The sequence below is a fragment of the Geosmithia morbida genome, assembly GCF_012550715.1.
Source record: "Geosmithia morbida isolate 1262 chromosome Unknown scaffold_4, whole genome shotgun sequence".
In the NCBI taxonomy this organism is placed as follows: Eukaryota; Fungi; Ascomycota; class Sordariomycetes; order Hypocreales; family Bionectriaceae; genus Geosmithia; species Geosmithia morbida.
Window position 1 is genome coordinate 230,632 of NW_023336191.1, and position 20,136 is coordinate 250,767.

At 52.1% G+C, this 20,136-nt stretch overlaps 7 protein-coding genes across 7 annotated transcripts; 2 read left to right on the forward strand and 5 right to left on the reverse strand.

Moving 5' to 3' along the window:
* Positions 1-595: 595 nt before the first annotated feature.
* GMORB2_5561 (uncharacterized protein) lies at positions 596-1,153 on the forward strand (the record flags this gene model as incomplete). Its single annotated transcript, XM_035467531.1, has 1 exon — positions 596-1,153. One exon carries the CDS (start codon positions 596-598, stop codon positions 1,151-1,153), a length of 558 nt encoding a protein of 185 aa, XP_035322497.1.
* Positions 1,154-1,705: 552 nt separating this feature from the next.
* On the reverse strand, positions 1,706-2,109 carry GMORB2_5562 (F-type H+-transporting ATPase subunit epsilon; the record flags this gene model as incomplete). The annotated part of the gene is made up of 3 exons (XM_035467532.1): positions 1,706-1,765; positions 1,840-1,954; positions 2,081-2,109. The coding sequence occupies 3 exons, from the start codon at positions 2,107-2,109 to the stop codon at positions 1,706-1,708; spliced, it is 204 nt and encodes a 67-aa protein (XP_035322498.1).
* Positions 2,110-2,924: 815 nt separating this feature from the next.
* GMORB2_5563 (uncharacterized protein) lies at positions 2,925-3,362 on the reverse strand (the record flags this gene model as incomplete). The annotated part of the gene is made up of 2 exons (XM_035467533.1): positions 2,925-3,091; positions 3,275-3,362. The coding sequence occupies 2 exons, from the start codon at positions 3,360-3,362 to the stop codon at positions 2,925-2,927; spliced, it is 255 nt and encodes an 84-aa protein (XP_035322499.1).
* Positions 3,363-4,036: 674 nt separating this feature from the next.
* Positions 4,037-4,675, reverse strand: GMORB2_5564 (NACHT domain; the record flags this gene model as incomplete). Its single annotated transcript, XM_035467534.1, has 1 exon — positions 4,037-4,675. The coding sequence occupies one exon, from the start codon at positions 4,673-4,675 to the stop codon at positions 4,037-4,039; it is 639 nt and encodes a 212-aa protein (XP_035322500.1).
* A 6,917-nt stretch (positions 4,676-11,592) lies between these two features.
* Positions 11,593-12,831, forward strand: GMORB2_5565 (Glycosyl hydrolase catalytic core; the record flags this gene model as incomplete). Its single annotated transcript, XM_035467535.1, has 1 exon — positions 11,593-12,831. The coding sequence occupies one exon, from the start codon at positions 11,593-11,595 to the stop codon at positions 12,829-12,831; it is 1,239 nt and encodes a 412-aa protein (XP_035322501.1).
* A 1,272-nt stretch (positions 12,832-14,103) lies between these two features.
* On the reverse strand, positions 14,104-15,977 carry GMORB2_5566 (Zinc finger, C3HC4 type (RING finger); the record flags this gene model as incomplete). Its single annotated transcript, XM_035467536.1, has 4 exons — positions 14,104-14,117; positions 14,354-14,532; positions 14,701-15,665; positions 15,750-15,977. 4 exons carry the CDS (start codon positions 15,975-15,977, stop codon positions 14,104-14,106), a joined length of 1,386 nt encoding a protein of 461 aa, XP_035322502.1.
* Positions 15,978-17,345: 1,368 nt separating this feature from the next.
* On the reverse strand, positions 17,346-18,516 carry GMORB2_5567 (tubulin-specific chaperone B; the record flags this gene model as incomplete). Its single annotated transcript, XM_035467537.1, has 2 exons — positions 17,346-17,834; positions 18,280-18,516. 2 exons carry the CDS (start codon positions 18,514-18,516, stop codon positions 17,346-17,348), a joined length of 726 nt encoding a protein of 241 aa, XP_035322503.1.
* Positions 18,517-20,136: the final 1,620 nt, after the last annotated feature.

A 20,136-nucleotide genomic window follows, 5' to 3' on the forward strand; every position in this document is an offset into this window, starting at 1 on the left:
TCCCACAGGCGTGCCTAACCCCGTTGGTATTGCACTGTACCCGTAGCAATACTCCTCCTCCCTAGGCGCAAGGACAAGCCCTCGTCTTAGGCGTGGTGGATCGGATCTTGTAATACTCTAGATCTCGATGGTCCATCTCCAAATCGGTGATCCGGCGGAACATCTTGCCTGATGATGTTGCACAGGCAAAAGGTGAACCGGCCCGGCGGGAAGAAAAAGGAGCGTCACTCTCTGATACGTGTCTGCTTCCGAGCGGGGTGTATTTCTTCCAACTGTGAGCTGATAAAATCCCCGTTGCCGGGTTGAGGACTAGATCCAATAGGAGGGCATAATCTTGGCTTATAATCCGTACGTATTAAGAAGAGCGAAGTCACCAGACATGGGATATACCAGACATGGGATATACAGCCGTGAATTACTCTTATCCGCCCCCACCTCTCCCCTTCTTGTTTTGCTTAGCAGTGTTCCATCCTCTCTACTTGATTACTTGTCTACTTGTATATGAGCGTTGACAGACTGGTGAGTTTTGAGTTGGCAGGAAAAAGTACCGTGGCATTGCTGATAAGAGAGAATGCTGCAACATCAGCTTGCAACCATGGCCTATCTCATCACTGTGGCCCTGTACCATCGCGATCAGTTCTCTCGCGGAGACTCACGTCGCATATTCGGCCACGAGGCTTACCATTGGGGTTTCGTCATCACACCACCGCTCGAGGCAACAAGCCAGGGGCCATCGCCATCGCCATCTCTAGACAGCTCTTTCGATGCCACCGACACGGCGGAGATTGACCCCGTCACCTTTCGCATGAACAACCCCACCATGGACTGGTGGCTCCGAGCCGAGGAGAGGATTGACAGCGAAGCTAATCCCAAGCTCCTGGGCCGTGTCGTCGTCGGGAAGATCCCGGAGGAAGATGGCTCCATGCCAGATGCCGCCGAGCTCAGGGCCTTCTTCGGAGCGGTCCCCCTGCCTGTCAAGAACACGCATCCCCAGCAGAGCTGCGTGACGTGGATTATGGACGCGATCCGCGCGCTGCAGAGAAGAGGATGGGTGGAAGAGTTCGACATCGAGCAGTTCAAGGACTGGGCGCTGCGTTATGCCGATGAGAGGTTGAGGGGGTCAGGGTCCAAGATGATATACTATACGCCTTGAAAGGACTTGATCCGCGGACGTTGGAGGTTCAATCTGGGTTTGCAGAAAGGTTAGACAACACACTTGGTCGGATATCCGAGGGGGCACTACGTAGTTTATATTCTATCAATCGCCATGGCAAAAAGAAGAAAAGACGCAAAAGAGCAGTCTGGACGAATGACCGCTGCGCACACATCGCATACGTATGCACAACGCCGACACATTCGAATGAGATGACGGAGCTGCCCGGACGGACGAACAGGAACAGGCAGTGGAAAGTTCACGACGGAAAGAGGGAGAAAAAGAAAGCCATCAGGCGCCGACGTTTCAAGGTGCACGGCAAATCAGAGAGATGTTTCTTTCATGATCAAAAAGAAGATCTCTCTCTCCGGGAAAGAAAAACCGTCTATGGTACAGTAGCACTTGAGAAGCGTGCGTATATCAGCAGCGTCGGCGCGCGCTCGGTTGTCGCCGGTCCATTCTCCTCATACCCCCTCCACCATCGAATTCACCACTCCGGTGGTCATGGTCATCCGTCCCGTCGCTCCGTATGCGAGTATTTCGTTCAAATACTTAGTTGGACGAGCCCTGGACGGAGTTGGTTGGTTCCTTGGCCTCGCCAGCCTTGCCGTTCTGTTTGTTTGTGAGGTTATTTTAGCTTTCCATCTAGACTATCGAGGACCGTCTGCGCAGCACAACAGACTTACCTCCCACTTGGCGAAGCGGAGCTCAGTCTCGCCACGGCGCTCAGCAAGGAGACGCTTGTCCTCCTTGAGACTGCGGCGGACAGTGCGGGCCGCGATGGCCAGGTAGCGGTTGTACCTAGAAGGAGAGAAGCAGGAGTAAGCAGCGGTTTCGGTCGCGCGGGAGAGGGGGTGGGAAAAAGGCGCGCTTTCGGGGTTGAGGCGGCGGTGCGATTGATTGTGACTTTCGGAGGTTAGAACGTACGAGATACCGGCGGCTTTCCAGGCAGACATTTTGGCGGTTGTTTTCTGTTCTTGTTTGATACCGGGATAGGTGTTGGCTGTTGTTTCGTAGGATAGGAAGCGAGGGGGACAACGGCGATGTGAGTCGGGAAGCTCCAATTGATTGATTATTCGCGAGCAGGAGCACCCTTTTGGCGGCCTAAGGCCACATACAATATCGACATTGCCGAGGTCACGTGGCATCTTCCGGGACATTACGCTCACCACGAACACACCTGACTTCACTTATCCCAACACTGCATTGAACAGTCTACGAATCCCCGAGGAGAAGAAGATGAACGTTTCATCAACAACATCTAGTTCCGTCCCAAGAATCCACCCATAATGAGCCGCCTCCCGTCATAACAGCAATCTGGTTCATCTTCCTCCAATCAACCTCCTCCAGCATAACAAGACAACCCGCTATAGCGAACGTCTCCATGTGCCGCGTCTCCCAACCCTTGCCGTCAGCCCAATATCTCACATCGACCATAAAACCGCCCATCGTGGTTCGTGGCCGTATTCGTATACGTAGCTAGGTGTATTGAAGCGGACTTGGATGCACAGAGAAAATGTATGTGTGATTCTTGTGCCACGTTCAATTTTTCTTGTCATGCAGAACCCCCCATCTACGGAGAGAAACAAGCACATTATATATACTGCTGTGCCGTACATCACCGCGCTACCAGACGTCATGATCCCCTCCAAGATGGAATGAAATCCCTATCGCCTCGAACTCCACCTGAGGCCAGCGGTAGTACCATATCCTCGTCAGGATCACCCGAGGCTAGGGGACCTTTTTGTCACGTATCAATTGCGCCACAGCTTTATGCCCTCTCCGAGTTGCCCATGACAGCGAGGTCTGGCCATTTTCCGTCTTTTGCGTCAACAGAAGCGCCATTGTCGAGGAGTGTCTCCGCGGTAGAACCATATCCCGCTATGGCGGCCATCGTCGACGACGTGCGCTGGAAGTTATACCTCCGCTCGAGAGCCGCTACATTGTCTGTCAGTAGCTGCACCGAGGCATCGTATCTTCGTTGGGAAGCATATGACAGTGGTGTGTGGCCACACACGTCCTTCGCGTTAACATTTGCACCTTCATCTTAGAGTAACCGCGCCGTAGAGACATGGTGGTACATAGAGGCCAGCATCAACGGAGCCTGTCCGAGGTCATTACTCAGGTCGACCGCCTCGCCCTTGCTGAGGAGAACCTCCGCGAAATTTAGAGCCAAAAACGACAGCACACATGAGAGCTGTCCAGCCATATTCGTTCTGAGCCTCAAGATCAGCTCCCCGGTCAAGTAGGAACCGCACTATGGCTTCGTGGCCGCTCCGAGCAGCACAAGAGAGAGCCGTCTGGCCTTCCTGGCCCTGAAAATCCAAGGTCTGTGCCGTCATCGAGTAGGGACCGCACTATGGCTTTGTTGCCATGCTTGACAGCCCTCCAAGGCCCACGACAGCGGAGTCCGCAATTGAATGCCAGACAAGTGTATGTTAGCATCATTATCCAGTAGAATTTGTACCGTGGCATCATATCCACGTGCGGTAGCTCACGGCAATGTATTCCTGCTGCACACGTCCAGTTGGTCGACACACATACGATCCTTCTCAAGCAGTTGTACTACGTTTCCGAGGCCTTCTTGAGCGGCCCATATCAGTGGGCTCGCCCTGGTGAAAGTGAGAATTCGATCACAGAGTACTGTATTCAATATAACCCGTAGTAAATTCTGGTTTTGTTTCTCAACAGCTTACTCACAAGACATCAGTCTCGTTGATTGTGGGCACGACTCGGTCTACGGATTGTATCAGTGCTCTGCAAGTTTCCGAATCTATATCTGGTCCCTGGGAGACGTGTAGGTGCCAATAGTATCGAGAGTACGAGAAAGAGAAACTTCTCAGGAGGTCGTGTCTTGAATTCAGCCGCCCTCATCAGGGGTTCTCAGATATCCATCGTCAGCTGCTCGCGAGGCTTCAAAAGTTTCAATGCGAGCTTTTTGGTACTCCCCGAGTTGGAAACAAAACCCACTACTTTCCTCGGGATCTTATCGTACTGTCGGGGCTGTGGCACTGCGCCGGTCGAGGTGAGTTGTGTGTTGAAGATACTGTAGTTGGCGTAGGTTGCTATGACAGCAGTTATCGTCTTGTCTGCGTCTGCAATACCGGATGTGGGAACTGTCGATGGCATTTCTACTGCACCTGGCTCCCTATTCAGGAACTGCTTCAGGCTATGATAAATCAGTCTCACTAACTTGGTTTCCTCGTCCGCAATCAGTAAGCTTCCGCAGCATGTCAGTACGGCATAGATGACGTTAGGAATTCGCGTCGGGTCCCAGTCGCTATCTCCCGGGGCTACAGCCAGGGCCTCGCGCAGCTCATCCGTCGACAGAGAACGGCAGGCTGCAGTGACCAGCTCGAGTGTCCGCCCATGGTATTCCTCTCCGAACACCGCTGACTGCTGCAGAATGTGGGAGAATATCCCCGAGAGGTCTCTGAGGAGATCAACTAGGGCTTGTCGAATGGTCTTGTCCGTCTTGGCCAAGCAAAGCGAAGCGATTTGAAGAACTACCCTTAGACACATTCCCTGTGCACCCTTGGGCAAGGCCTTCCGGATTTCGGGTATAAGATGTGGTATACCTAACTTTAGTTCCCCAGAGACTATCCGCCTATAAATCTCTGTCTCGGTATATTCCGCAATATCCGGGTTATCCTCAGGAGAAACATGCGGTCGGTTTCGTGAGCAGTTGAAGCTGCACCCACGACGCCCTGTCCGGCTCCTGTCTCAATGAAAGACGGATGGTGGCTGGATGTAGAGCCTGGAACTCCTGTGAATTATTGACAGCTTTCGCTCTTTCTTCCATGTCGCATTCGTCCAGTACATCGAGGATGATGTATGCTCTGTTGTCGGTGTCAAGGATAGGTCTCAGCAAATCGAGTACATGGTCTAAATCAAAGCCAGCAGATCAGTAAGCCCGTCGTCGGGTTTGTGCAGTCAGCCCTACGACGATGCAAAGCAGCTGTTTAGCCAGGGAGCCGATTACTGTACGGGTTTTGAGGCTTTCAGGCTCGTCGGTCTGCGAAGTTCTTTCCACGGTGTCCGATGGTCGTATGTCGAGCAGGCGTTGAGGATCAGTCTCCGCTTTTCAGATACTCTACGCCTGTCCTCGGATTTGAAAAGCACGAAAAGAACTGTTCTCTAGTCCTTGACATCCCAGGCTATCAAGATAGTCGTCTCCTGCTCTATGGCTTTGCCACAGTACTCGAGCTCCGACTGGTAGACTGCGACGTCGGATTCCGACCGCAAGAGCTGAGAGAAGACGGATTTCTTTACCGACTTGAGTATACCGTGGCATACCTTGACAAGCGCCAGAAAGTACTCGGAAAGACAAGTCTGGAGCCTCTTGGATCGCGGGTAGATTGGTGCCATGTCTTCGAAGCGCGGTGCCGACCGACCAGCCGTCATGAAGACTTCAGATAGTTTGCCAAACCATGAAGATCTTCGGCAAACGACTATATAAGTACAGGCATAGTCGGAAAAAGAAAGAGAGGGGACTTTCCAATCTGGAATCATGCTACTCGTGGTGATGCTCGCAAACGCCATGACCCGCATCATGACCCAGACGCTGCATGCAATCGTGTTTTGAGATCCGCCCACCATCACATCCCCTATGGCAACGGATCTCTGGATAGCTAAAAGCACATTGACGAACAGAGCGCCGCGGTGGCACCCATCACTGACCCGACTCGATGCGCGACGGCCGGCCGCGGCGGTCAGTTATATTACACTATAGACGCCCGGCGGTGTCTCACGCGACTGTCGCCGGGGCAGCTTGAAGGTGGTCCTTTGATCTTCAGGCAAATCGGCTTCAAACTGCCGGATAGCCAAGGTGAGGCGATCATGGGGATTCGCCAGGGAAGCCCTTTTCAGGAAGGGAATTACCAGAGAGGACTTGATGAGTTGGCTAGGCATTGCAAGCGTGCAGTATCACCAAAGGAAAAAAGATGATGGACATTGTCCCAGAGAGGGCCATGAGAATTGCAGATGCTGTCTTGGTCTTCGCCAGCCCACAGGACCAACAAATGATAGCCTAGGGATACCACCTATGTGAGGGGTCTGGAATCAGCCTCGCCATGCAGGTATTGGGCAGGCGTTGTCAACCAGGGTATGCATTGGTGGGGACGTCGTGTAGCTGAGCCATAAACAAAGCATCGTCATTGCTACGCATCCGGGCACGGCAGGCAGGTGAGGAGGCTGTTCATTATGAGATGATGGTTTATGAAATGTATCGCCTTCTTGGGGAGAGAGTGTGGAAATGTGTATGAATAAAAGAAGGAGCAAGGGTGTCGTACCATCTACGTCTAGGAAGATGCTGTGAATCTCATAGAGTTGAATTGTGGGGGGAAGAAACAACAGTTCTTGGGCGAATGGTTTAGTGGTATAATTTTCCCTTAGCATCATGTCTCCTTTGAGATGAACCGCGACATTGGGAAAGGTCCAGGGTTCGATTCCCTGTTCGTCCAAACCAAATAAGTTTCTTTTTTGCAGCCTTTTGCCTCTTGCTCTTTTGTTCTTTTCTTTTTTTCTCATTGTTTTCCTTTTTCTTTAACCTCTGCTTCTCCTCTCCTCCCTCTCCTCCCCCCTCGCTTCGCAGTTCCACTCTTTACTTATCAGACTTTTCTGTATGTATTACCGTCTCTTTCCTCTCTTCCTCCCTCTCCTCTCCTCTCTCCTCTCCCCCCCTCCTCTCGGACATGCATGCACAATGAGTTGGCATTCGTATCACGTCGAAAATACCCTGTATCTGCACCGGCGAATTCCACCGCCGGCATTTGACGCAGAGACAGAGTTTTGTTCGTCACGGAGCCTATATGCAGCTTAATCTCAGAATACGAATCTCTATACGAAGATGTCTACCCATGATCATCATTTGCTACGTCATTCATCTGTTGCCAGGATGTTGTTTTCCTTGTTTTTTTTTCTGCGCGCGCAAACATACCATCCCATGGCCCTGGCAAGTTTTGCCAGCTCATACGGCCAACACAGCAACTGTAACGAGAAAAAAAAAGTTGCAAGTGATCAACTTCGGAGTACCAATCAGGCCACATGGGCCGCTTCACCAGCATCGTAGTTTGCCCGAGGCCTGTAGTCATACTCCTTCCTAACTAGTATCAACAGTAGTTCAGGCAGGCGGAAGGAAAAGCCGATAAGGTAAACAAAGGGGGGTTGTAGACACGACAGAGGCGAAAAATAGGGAAGAAAAAAAAAAGACTTTTAGTCTACCTGAAAGGTGTCATGAGATTCTCTTGACCGGAGAGTTCTACGGAGAGATTTCAAGAAACGTGGCCATTCTCCGTGGGGGCTGGCGGTGGATATAGTTTAGCACATGGGACGTTATGGTATTTTTTCTCCGTGGTCAGTGGTGATGATGATGGTGTGTGTGTATGTGTGTGTGTGTGTGTGTGGTCTTGTGAGTGATTTCCAGTTTCATGGGATCATCTATTTGCTCTAACCTAGTAGTAGCTTTTGCTTATTATTGGGTCTTTCCGTGTATAAAGAGTTGGCAATCACATGTATAATACCCCTCTACAACACGAGTAATAGTAGTGGTTTTTACTTGTTGTGCGAAGAAGAGGAAGGAAAATTTTCTGCATGCGGCCGATGTTGTGTGTGTAGGGCTCCATTCACAATGTGACTCACGTAGTGTGCTGTCGGTCGGGCTATATCTTTGTCTCCTACTAGAAGCGGTGTATTGCCAAGTATGGTAGTAGCAGTAGTATTAGTAGTAGGCTTACTCGTAGCATTAGTCATTGAGTGGTGCAATTCACAGATGAGTCTCGACTCTCACTATCTCACTCAGTAAAAAGCAACAACCGCATCCGGAGCAGCTACGACCAAGAAAAGTCAAGAAAAGTAAGGGGAGGAAAGGGAATGGCAAGAAAAGAAAAGAAAAGAAAAGGAAATCCATAAAGGACCAGTCAACAAGCCTCTAGCAAACACTTTGCCTGCCCTGGACCTGGACCCTGGTCGAGATGGGAACTCGGGTTGCATCATGATTTGCGCTGGGCCTCCCGCTCTCTTCGGTGCTTAGAAGACGGACGCGTTGGATCATCCATCGACACGGGTGGCTGGGGAGTCCAATGGGAAGCCCTGGATGGCGGGTCAGGACGCGCCGTCTACCAGATGCGGAGGCCGCCTGAAGAGGTCTCAATAGGTATTATATCCAGGCTACCTGTAATCTGTACTCCCGTATCCGTACTCCGTACAGGAGGACTACGAGTACGAGTATGGGTCCAAGCCCCCCCCCCCCCCCCCCCCTTGCTAGTGTGTATGTGTGGACAGAGAGGGCTACGTGGGCCCGATTTGATCGGGTTGGCGTGGCAGGTGGACATCTGGCCAGAAAAGATGGAAGTTTTGCATTGCGCGCGTTGCTCATCACTGGAGTAGTACAGATTGGGTTGACTGCCATCGGGAGAGGTGGTAATGTTGTGATGATGATAGTAATCTTGTTTGTTGTTGTTCAGATCACCAGGCATGTGGCTTCCGGGGAAACAACGTTGGGCTAAGCTGATTAGTTTCTATACGAGTACTACCACGACCGTAACGCTGTTGTTTTTGAACTGCCGTACTTTTGGCACTACAACTCGTATATATATTATATGGAGGAGAAAAAGGGGGGAGGGGACAAGGTTAGGGAAAGGAGAAACAGGATGGCAAAACGACGAGACAGCCTGTAACAGTAAGCGTGTTTGACGGGTGTCGGCATGAGGATAGCTGTTTGTTGTGTAGTATCACTCGGTACCTTACACACCAAAAGAGAAAGAGGAAGAGAGGCAAGAGAACAGTGGATCACTAAATAAGGGGAGAGAAAAGGGTCGAGAACACGATGGACCAACACTTTGTCCGTTGTACAGAGATCTGTAGTTTGACTACGAGTAATACTACTCGTATGGGGCCATTATTTTTTCTTCCCTCTTCTTTTCCTCCTTCTTCCCCCCCCCCTGTTCTTTTTTCTCTCTACTTCTCTCTACTTCTCTCTTCTTCTTCTTCTTCTTCTTTTTTGCCCCTTTATACGAGTACTCGTATATACTTGTATTGCGAGCACTTACCCTCTGTTATCCCCCGTTTCAGGTAGGTACGCGGCGTCTATATGTATTACAACACCACGGAACAAAGCGCTTGGGCAGGTTGGTTCCTGCATGTGATAAGCCGGTGGAGCGGAGGTGTGAGGGGGTGATGGGGAGACCCACCAGACCATCTTTCGAATACCAGTAAAGAGGAGCTGGTACCTGAGAGAGAGAAAAGGTACGACTACGAAGGTACTCCGCTGTATCCGTTCCTGGAGCTACAACTTATGCAGGGGAAGGAGCGAAGACGCCTTGGTATTCTTTTTTCTCCGTATGTGCGCGCGCGTATGTGTGCGTGTGGACAGAGTGAGGAAAGCCAATAGGAAGATGACCAAGTTCCGAATGGGTGGGAGAAGAGACCGAGAGACCGAGAAGGAGGGAGCCCCCCCCCCTCCCCCCCTTCCCAGGTTACCATCTTGTACTTGGCCACTATTGCTCTCTGCCGCGGCTTTACCATACTGTCACGGATACTGTTCTGTTACCTGTACAGGTATACCAGTACGAGGACTACCTACTGTACATATAATAGTCTGTACTAGTGTGCTCCCTCATGAGGGCTACGCTAAGCTGGCAACAGCGTGCCTGACCACAGCAGAGAGACAGCTTGAAGAGGACAAGACTATTTTTTGGGGCGGCGCAGGATGAGAGGGGGAGGCCCAGCAGGGGGCGGGCACAGGGCCAGGGCCTTCGTAGTGGCTTGCGTCAGTGTGAGACCGGGGTTAATTCGATCTGGTAGGGTTAATCCGGCAGCTTGGTGCCGACGGCGCACATGTCCAAGCGGATGGGGATTACGGACAGAGAGACGACCATGATTGTGACCAAACATTGAACTGGAGGAAGGAAGAAAGAAAAGGTAAACAGCATGAACAAAAACAGCAAGGCAACAAGCCGAAAATGTCGAAACATGCCGGAAACAGAAGGACAGAAAAAGTTTCATGGTGTCTGGTCGGCCCGCTACCCTATGAAATGGGCGCTGGGGGAAAGCAGGTGACAACTCTTCATGACTCGTGGCCTTCTATCTCTCCGGAGTAGTATTCTACTGCTACGCCGGTGGCGGGCGTACTTGGACATGTTGTACCGCTCGACGGTCTACCGTTCCCCCCCCCCCCCCCCCCCCCCCCCCCCCTCTCTCTCCCTCCTTCTTCTTGATTTTCCGGTTAAGCTCGTCAAGGCTGGCATACCGGTCGTTCATCGATACATGCCGTCCGGGAGGAGAGCTGTATGCCATGTTATCACGCCTCGTAAAGAAGAAGCAAGATGATAGAAGCAGGTGGTGACGACAGCTACATACAATACTAACTGGCAACATTAGATTACGGATTCATATTGGAATACGGATTATCACTGTCTGGATAGAGAGGGGGGTGAGATGATGGCTCGTGCTACGAGTACCCGTACAACTGCACGTCTACGGCACCCACGACTCTGCATACGTAGACGCATACGAGTCCCCGAGCTGCTCAGCAAGGGAAAAAGCCGATACTGAACGAGGCTGGAATGGCACGGACGACAACTTGTTGCCTCTGCCAGGGCGTGATCCCTGTTAAGAAGACCGCTTGCTCTGGTTTAGTGGGAGCCTGGAGGTACCATCATCTCCCCCGACGCGGGAGCCCGAGCGACCTTAATCCGTACCGCGCTGTCCTCCTCCTCCCCCTAACCGTACCGAGTTTAACAGAGCCCTTAGCAGAGCCCACTATTACAGCTAGCGCTCTTAGCAGGGTACCAACGCTGTACTCGTACTAGCAATACTTGGTATCATATCGCACCGCTGCGGAGTTTTTCGCTGCTACACGTTACATGCTACATGTAATAATACAGTAGCAATGTCAGGGCTAGCCAGGTACGGATGCGCCTGATGGGCACTAGGCTATAGGCTGTAAGCCCACCGGTACGCTCCGCCCTTGTTCCTGCGTGTAAGTCGCATGGGGAGAAGGAGCCGCCCGTCCCTGGCTCCTCGTACTTAGGACCCTCTTTCCCTTCCCTACCCCTGCAAGATGCTTCTTCTTTCCCTTCCTTCTCTTCCTTCTTTCCTTTGAAAAGCACATACCTTCATTATACCTTCTATTATATCAGGAACCGCACAGCCGAGCTGCTTGCACAGTCCCTTCTTTTAAGCTTTCTTGATCCCCCACGCGTCTTTGACAGACAGCTTCGATCTCTTTCCCCCCATCGGCCGTGCCGTCCTTCATTCTCAATCTCTCTCCACGACTTACACACACTCTCTCTGAACAGTGTCGACTCTCTCTCTGCCAAAGAGCAAACAAACTCGCCGTTTCACTGTCTGTTTTAACGACTGGTCGTTTTGGTTCGGACAAAACCCTCAAGCGTCATATATCCATTCCTTTGAATATACAACCGCAAACCATCGTCAACATGCTCACCAACAAGGCCACCGCTGTCGCCGTCCTGGCCTCCATGGCCGCCCAGGCTGCCGCCTTCAACTCTCACCGTCACCTCCACAATCAGGTCGACAAGCGTGACTACGAGACTGAGTGGGTCACCGTTTACGAGACCGTCATCGTCACTGCCGGTCAGGAGGCCGAGCCCACCACCACCCAGCCTGCTGTCCAGGCCGTCGAGGTCCCCCCCTCCTCCGTCGCCGAGGCCTCGACCACCTCGGCCGCCCCCGTCGTCGCCGCTCCCGTCGTCGCCGCCCCCGTTTCTTCGTCCCAGGCCACCACCCTGGCCACGTCTGTCAAGAAGGCCGACACCAACGTGGCCGCGGCCCCCACCACCACCACCCAGCAGGTCCAGGTCGAGGAGGTTGCCGCCACCACGGCCGCCACCACCTCTTCCTCCACGACCAGCAGCGCCGCCTCCGTCGTCGCCAACGCTGCCGCCAAGACTTCGTCCGGCGCCTCCGCTTCCACCACTTCGTCTTCCTCGTCCGGCGCCCCCTTCTCCTCCAAGCGTGGTATCGCCTTCAACGACGCCAGCCTAGCCAACGTCTTCGCCGAGGGCTGCTCCAGCTGCGGCTGGGCCTACAACTGGGCTTCCGCCGCCGAGGGTCTCGACGCCCTCAGCTTCGTCCCCATGCTCTGGGGTAACAGGGAGGAGTTCACGGGCCCGTGGACGAGCAACTGCGAGAGCGCCATCTCGGCCGGCTCTAAGGCTATCCTCTCCTTCAACGAGCCCGACATCGCGTCCCAGGCCAACATGGACGCCGCCTCGGCCGCCTCCCTGCACGCCCAGTACTTCAACGAGTTTGAGGGCCGTGCCCTCATCGGTGCCCCCTCGGTCAGCAACTCGGGCAACGCGGGCGAAGGCCTCGACTGGCTCCAGAGCTGGGTTGACGCCTGCAACGCCCTGGACGGTGGTTGCTCCTATGACTTCTGCCCCGTCCACTGGTACTCCGAGACGGCCTACGCCGGCACCCTCTTCGAGCACCTCGAGAAGGCCCACGAGATCTGCGGCAACAAGCCCGTCTGGCTCACTGAGTTCGCCCCCCTCGGCTCCGACGATGAGATCTCCTCCTTCCTCACCGAGAACATCCCCAAGCTTGACGCCGTCGAGTACCTCGATGCCTACTCGTACTTTATGGTCTCCACCGGTAGCCTCATGTCCTCGTCTACCTCCTTGAGCTCCTACGGCCAGATCTACGCCACCGTCTAAGTCGTCTCTAGTCTCTAAGAGATTATATGACGCTCGGGAGAAATGGGGTGAATTCACCTCTCCTCCCCCATCTTTCACTTCTTGTACACTCGCTAGGGATCCACCCACCTTATTTTTCCCAATCTTTTCTTTTCTTGGTTATCTGGCTTATAAGGGGGGGTGTTTATGGGACATATGAGCGGTCAGGACTATGCATTCACTTTGAATCATGTCCCGGACAACTCACATTATAGAATTCGGGAAAGAGGAAAAAAACACCGGCGCTACTTGTTTCACATTCTCTGTATATATTGACCCTGAGGGGGGGCTATTTTGTGATATCTGTTTTTCTTTCCCTGTCACTATTTCGGTCCCCTCTCTTATCTTGTCTATTTTGATTCTTTTTGGATCTCAGTCCGCATGTGCACCTCATCAAATCGTGATGAACTGACATGACCATGTTCATGTTGAATGATGTTTAGCTCGTATCCATTCACGTCTTTGAAATTGTGTGTTTTTTTCTCTCCCTCTTTTTTTTTAAAAAAAAAAAGAAACCCCCCCCCCCCTTCCCAAAAAAATGTAAATGCCTCGCTGTGCATTCTCGTCTTTTTTCATCTAGCTGGATTATTGTTAGTTACGTTCTCACGTCGGTAGATTATGGATCATCATATAGGTGCATTAGTCCTTTCGAATAAAGGGCCGTAGCGGTTGTGATGTTATTTCGTTGTTCTGCTTATCCGAGGACGAGGCTGCAGTTATATCTGAGTTGGCGAGGTATGCGTGGAGGCTTGATGCCTAGATACCGGACCGGAATAGCATTATACGGCGTTTTGACAATGTTGGAATATAATTGTTTGCACATTCACATTCTTGATAAAACAACATGCTAGCTAGATGGTTTCTGAATTTCCTATTTTCATATTCGTAGTCAATCATCAATACAAGAGAGGGAGGGGGGTATCACTAGGTAATACAGTTTTTGTCCTTTTCTTCCCCTGATTCCATTCCCATAATCCTTTGATTGCAAAAAGTACACCGCCCAAGGAATTGAACGCCAACCTCGAAAGTAAAGTGAAGCAAACCCACAGGAAAAGAAAGGGGGGGGGGGAACAGGGTAGAGAAAAAGAGAGGGGAAAAACGCCAGACATGCCTTCCCAATAGGAATGCCCTGAACAATTAAGCAGCAGAAAAAAAAGGAAAGAAAAGAGTAAAAAAACTAAGCAGTTGGCAAGAATAATCATAATAAGAAAGAAGAGAGAGTGGGAGAGAGAGAGAGAGAGAGCAAAGCCTCAATTATGCCTCACACCCTGTGAATGAGTCAGGATGCGGAACTTTTCCTTGAGACGAAGTGCCAACCTTGCCCTGGCATGATGTCGCTGGTCTTCTGCTGACGTACTATTGGTACCAGCATCGGCAGTGACAGTGGTGGCAGCACCCGTACCAGTTGCGTTGGCAGCAGCGGCAGCATCAGGGGGGTAAGAGGGGGGGTATCCCTCCCTCATCCGTCGTAGGATCTCCATCTGTTCTGCGGCCGGGGCCTCACGGAGTCGGTTGACGTCGATGCCACCGTCGGTGACGTCGGGGGAGCCGGACGTCTCGTGGCTGCCGCCGTGACTTCCTACATTGAGGGGTGGGGGGAGTGACTCGCTAGCTGTGGATGGCTGTTGGCCTTCGTTGGTTGTACCGCTGCCGCTGGCTTGGCCGGGACGTAGGTCGAGGCGGCTGGATGAGGGTTAACACGGCTTGTCTTTGTAGTAGAGGGGAAGAAGAGGAGGAACAGAGGTAAAAGGGGGGAGGGGAGGGGGGGGAGAAGCTTACCAAAGAGGACATGTACCAGATACATGCACCAGCCAAGGGTCTACACAGCCCGGGTGAAACTGGTGATGACACGGTAGAACCCTGACGTCCTCGCCGACCTTGAAATCATCGGTGCATATGGAGCAGCCCAGTGCCTCCGGTGTTGATTGGGAAGCGGTGGATGCCCTCGGTGCTGCTGTTGCCCCTTCTATTCCTGAGGTGGCGGCTGCAGTCTCCGATCTCTCCATGGAGGTTCGTGGCGAGCTGGCGCTTGTCCCGGCGCGATTCTGGGTATCGGGACCCGGAGCTGTTGCGCCCCGGCTCGTGGCGGCGGCGGCATTTGGGGACGCATCAGCAGCGGCGGCTCCCTGAGCGGCGGCTGGGTCCCTGACCCTCCCCTCCTCGGCCGTGATGGCGTCATCTATTGTCTCGAGCTCCGGGTCCGGCTTGGACGGTTGCTGATCGCCAAACTTGATCACGGGCAGCGTCTCGAGTACGGCTCTAGCGAGGCCCTTGGCCCTGCTCTGCCTGGGTCTGCCGGGGGCTGCGCGTCTGGGACCGTAGCGCTCGGGATGGCGGTGCGCTCTTATGGCACCGTTGACGATGATGACGAGGAAGAGGAAGGTGACGAGCCCGGTGATACTATATAGCACGCTCATGGCCACGGCCGACTTGCCATCCCCGCTGCTCTGGTTGCCGTCGTTGTCGATGCTCGTCTCCTTGTTGGCGCTTCCGTAGATGGATACGCCGACCGACGACTTGGACGTCTCGTTAAGGTGGGCCAGAACCGAGGCGGACTCTCCCGTGTCCGTCATGGACAGGATGGCCGTATAGTCGAGATCGCCGTTGTGGCCGAGGGAGCACCAGTTGTGCTCGGTCGAGTAGAGCACAATGGCCTTGGGGGCCTGCTTCATCAGCTCGTTGAGCATCTTGTCCGGGGTGATGTACGTAGCCGTGTCCGACTGGTCGCACGTCATGTAAGCGACATCCCCGGACGAGGTGATTGTGTCGTAGTTTGAGTCGTCTGCTGCTTTGAGATCGCCCTTGATACTGATGGTCTATTTCCAGACCCCCATTGTTAGCGTAACGCTCTGCTTCAGAAACCTGACATGGGATTGCCTCGGTTCGCAAGAGACACTCACGGACGAGGAGATCTGGCCACTCTGACCGGCCGCCAGTTTATCCGTCAGGGGAATGATGGCGTAGTTTGTCGAAGATGTCGACAGACTGAGCTGCAGAGTACTCTCCGATGCCCAATCTGGCAGACTGTCGCTGGGCGAGGTCCAGGCGATGACGTCAGCGCCGGCGGACCCAACTAATGGTAAAATGAACCCCAGCCAAAGGGCGAGATTCTTTAGAGATGTAAACATTTTTTCCCTTTGTCTCGTTCTTCCAATCTCATGTGTTTGTTTTTGGCATGAGGTTCCTTTATGCAAAGGGGAGCTGGTGGAGAGACGGTAGAGAACTATTCGAGGAAGATCGATCGGGAAGTCGGCGTTTAGAAGAGTGCGAGGGCACAGCTCCAAGGGCGCAAGCTGGGGCGAGGTAGCAGACGCCGAGAATCTTTACATCTCAGCACGCAATCTCATGACCCGATACCGCCTGTGGAGAGAGGACGATGATGATGCGCGTAAAGGGTGCGGCTAAGAGGTAAGTGTTCGTCAAATGTGAAGTCACCGATCGGTCGGGGAGGAGGGGACTACAGGAGTCTAGGTGAGGGAGAAACGAGAGGGTGATATAGGTGTGTGGGGGAGGGGATGGGGGAGGAGCCGGGAGAGCGGACGATCAAACTTGTAGTCTTCCCGAGACCCGCACAGATCTGCAGATAGAGAGGGAAAGGGTGAGGAGAGAAGTTTGGCAGCAGCACAAGATGGGGATTTGAACAGAGAAAGAGAGAGAGGGGGAGAGGGAGAGAGAGAGAGCGGCCTGGAGGTTCTTCTGATCACTACCAAAAAAAAAAGCGGCCCGCGGGGTGTAACGCGTGGGGAAACCGAGAATCTGTTGCAGTGTCATCTGGGTCGGACCTGCCGGAGTTGCACGTCTCTCTGATAAGCCTTTTTGGGGGCGCTTAGCTTAGTGTACTACGAGAACTTCTGCTAGCCACTAGCAGAACGTACGTAATCAGGCTCGAGGTCTTTTCTCGCGAGCATTTTGAGCATCTCGACTTGATCTACGCGTACTCGTATATAATACTGATAGATTGATTGCATTTACACCAACCAAGAGATACACGTCTATCACGTTCTCTCTCGATCTCCCCATGTCGTACAATCGATTCCTTCTCTCTTCTTCCCTCCCATCTACAAGTCTGCTACTAACATGAGACTTCTTCTTGTGCGTACAATGCTATATGCACGGTCAGATGATGCTACCTGTCATCCCCTTCTGACAGCGACAATGCCAATGCCCGCCAAGACGAGGCCGAGGAGGGTCTAGAGCATGTGGCTGTGTTTGATCAAGCTTGGATCAAGTACTAGCACGCACTTGATCGGTGATTCGTACGTCTTGACTTTTGCTGCTTAAAAGGATATTATATTAACAATACAACACTTCTATGCTTCTCATGCTCGGAAGCCCATCTCTCCCACCTGGACAATCCTACGAAATCACCTACCCTACACCACCCCTTGGTCTCCCTTTAATTTTTTTTTTTTAAAAAAAAATTGGTTTTCAGCTACACAACTTCTATTCCCTCTCCCCTACCTCTTCGCCAGGAATATGCCACTCTCTTTTTCGTCTCAGATCTCCTCCATATCCTCGAGGTCATTGATGGCCGGGAAATCGCCCACCTCGACACGATCAGGACGGACAAACACGCCGTGTTTCAGTGTCGACTCCTGACCCCAATATCTCGTCCCCGCGATGGACCCGTCATTCTTGCCGACAGGCTCGTCGAGCTGCACGCCAATCCAGGGTCCCGCGCCCCCAGGGATCTCCTTGACCTCACCGACGTACCTGACCTCGCCTCTCCTGTCGTCGTTGGCACCGACGCGACACCTCTTGCCCACGGCGATGTCCCGCTGGGCCACCTCCCTCGCCAGGGCATCCAGTTTGGCCTGCTCATGGTCCGGGGCGTTGGGGTCGAACCTTCCTAGCTTCTGGTTCTTCTTCCAGGCCAGCACTGAGTCCGTCTTCTTCTCATACTCATCCTCCGGCATGACGTACTTGTCCACGCCCGAGACATCCGTGTAGTTCTCCCTAGCGCCTGGAGGGCGGAGATCATCGACCTGTAACGTGAGTTCATGTGATGTCAGCATAAGTTTCTTTCACATTTTTTTTTTCCTATCCCACCCCCTCCCCCATGTTGCTACAACAACAACTAGTTTCCTTCCATGCCCAACATGACAGGGGGGTTTGGGGTTGGGGTTGGGGTTTAAGTCATCGACCGGCTACCGCTACTTTTTTTTTGGGGGGGGGGGGGGGAGGAAGGCGACACAGGGATGTTGACGTGTTGAGGTATGATACTGCATTTGCACAGCCTCGCTTGATCCCGATGTCGCTGCCGTGTTTTAAGAAAGAAACATAAATAAGGCATAAATACGAAAAGGAAGAAAGAAAGGACGAAACATATAAAGAAAAAAAGGATGAACATAGGGTGGGATGATAGACACTGGAAAAGAAAGAAGAGAAAAAAAGAAGAAAAGAAAAAAAGAAAAGAAACAAGACACTCACGTGAAGTTCGGCATATGGCGTGAGTGTAAACCTGTCAAGTCTCGTATTCTCCTCGTCGACCGCCTCAATGGCGATTTTGTCTTGCCCCTTGACCTTGAGGCTGAGCTTCTGTGACAAGGGGGGAACGCCGGTGATGGGCTCTAGACGAGCTTTGAGCTGACCGATTGTCCATGACGGGGTGATGCGGCGTTCCGACACCGAATTTTCCGAAACGACTTGAAGGGGGACGTCTGCCATGGTGATTGATGATGGTGGTGTTGATACGATCGTATATGTGTGTGGTGGGAGTTTTAGTTGGTTGTTGCCGTGTGGGTTTGTGTGTACTTTGCTTTGTTGTTATGATTATTATTATTGCTGCTGCTGCTGTTGTTGCTGCTGTCGTGCGTGCGTGTCTCGTCAAGGAGGAAAGGAGGCAGGCTACCTTGGCAGTTTCTTTTCATTCAGATTCCATAATTATTCTCTCTCTCTCCTACCGGCGCGTATATATGTAGGTCTTTAAAAAAAAAGTGGTTGCGAGTCGAAAAAGAAGGATAAGTCATCAATGGAAGGTTCGCGCTCGAAAAAAACGGTAGTGGGGTTATTTCGCCCCGCTACGACATACGTACGGAGTATTACGGTGGTGTTAGTGGTGTCAGTGTGTGGTTGTGCTGTGTACGTATGTACTCTGTAATATGATGATCTATTGGCATTTCCTCTACTCTCCTAGTGCGTACTACGGACTATCAATCCCACCTGTAATACCACTATTCCCATAGATATTAGGAACTCGTCATATAGAAACCGTTTTACAAGTATGAAGACGTGTAATAGCATCTGATGTTTATATTTAGAGTATACATGTACGATGATGTGTAACGACACAACACGACACTCTATGATCAAGACGTCTCATTCCCGGGACCCACGTGACTGACACTTGGAGGCACCGAAATGTGCCTTTATTTCCTATATAACCATCTTTTTCCTTTTTCTCTTAAGTGATAACCACTAGAGACTGTAAAAGTATAGACCTATTTGTATGCGCATTACATGTAGGCTGTACCAGCAGAACCAGATATACAACACCTTTCTAGATCCAGCTCGCGCACGTCAGATGTGAGACATGCCTAAACCGGTACGCTGCGCACAACACACCCACCCACCCAACCCACCCACACATACACCATCAACTACTAGCAAGCAACTAGCAAGCAGCACAGCAAGTTTCCAAAGAAAGAGAAAACGTGTTCCCCCCCCCCCCAATATACTATAATAAAGCTTTCGTGTATAGAAAAATAAGTACTGTGGTAGAACGACCTGGGGGAGAATGGATCAGACTATGACTACTAGTAGCGATCATCGACAAGACCTCTTCACCTTCTTCTCACCGTGCCGTTTCTCTGATTCGTCTAATGTGTAATGATGACCTGACTGACACACACACACACACAGAGAGAGAGAGAGAGAGAGAGAGAGAGAGCCCTCGGCTTCGTGCAAGGCAGAGACAACTCACACGCAGACGGTAACACGTCACCATATTTAGATCTCTACTCCTTTTCTTATACCCATCTGCAATCTATAATACCAATCAGGTCATGCTGAAAACACCACTACCACTACTACCTACAACCTACCGTACTAGATGTAGCACTTGTATCTACGTAGCCACTAAGCGTGCCGCCCTCACATATATACTATGTACTAGGTATTACTATCTTGCCCTCCACCTTGCGCCCGTCGGTCTTGCGATATATCAATGTAATACATACAACATCTCAGACCGACTGTGAGGAAAAAGCACATAAAGATCCAAAAACAAACGATTAAGTTGGCCCGCCCGCTGCGGCTTGTCCCGAACGGAAATCTATTCTCGTCTGC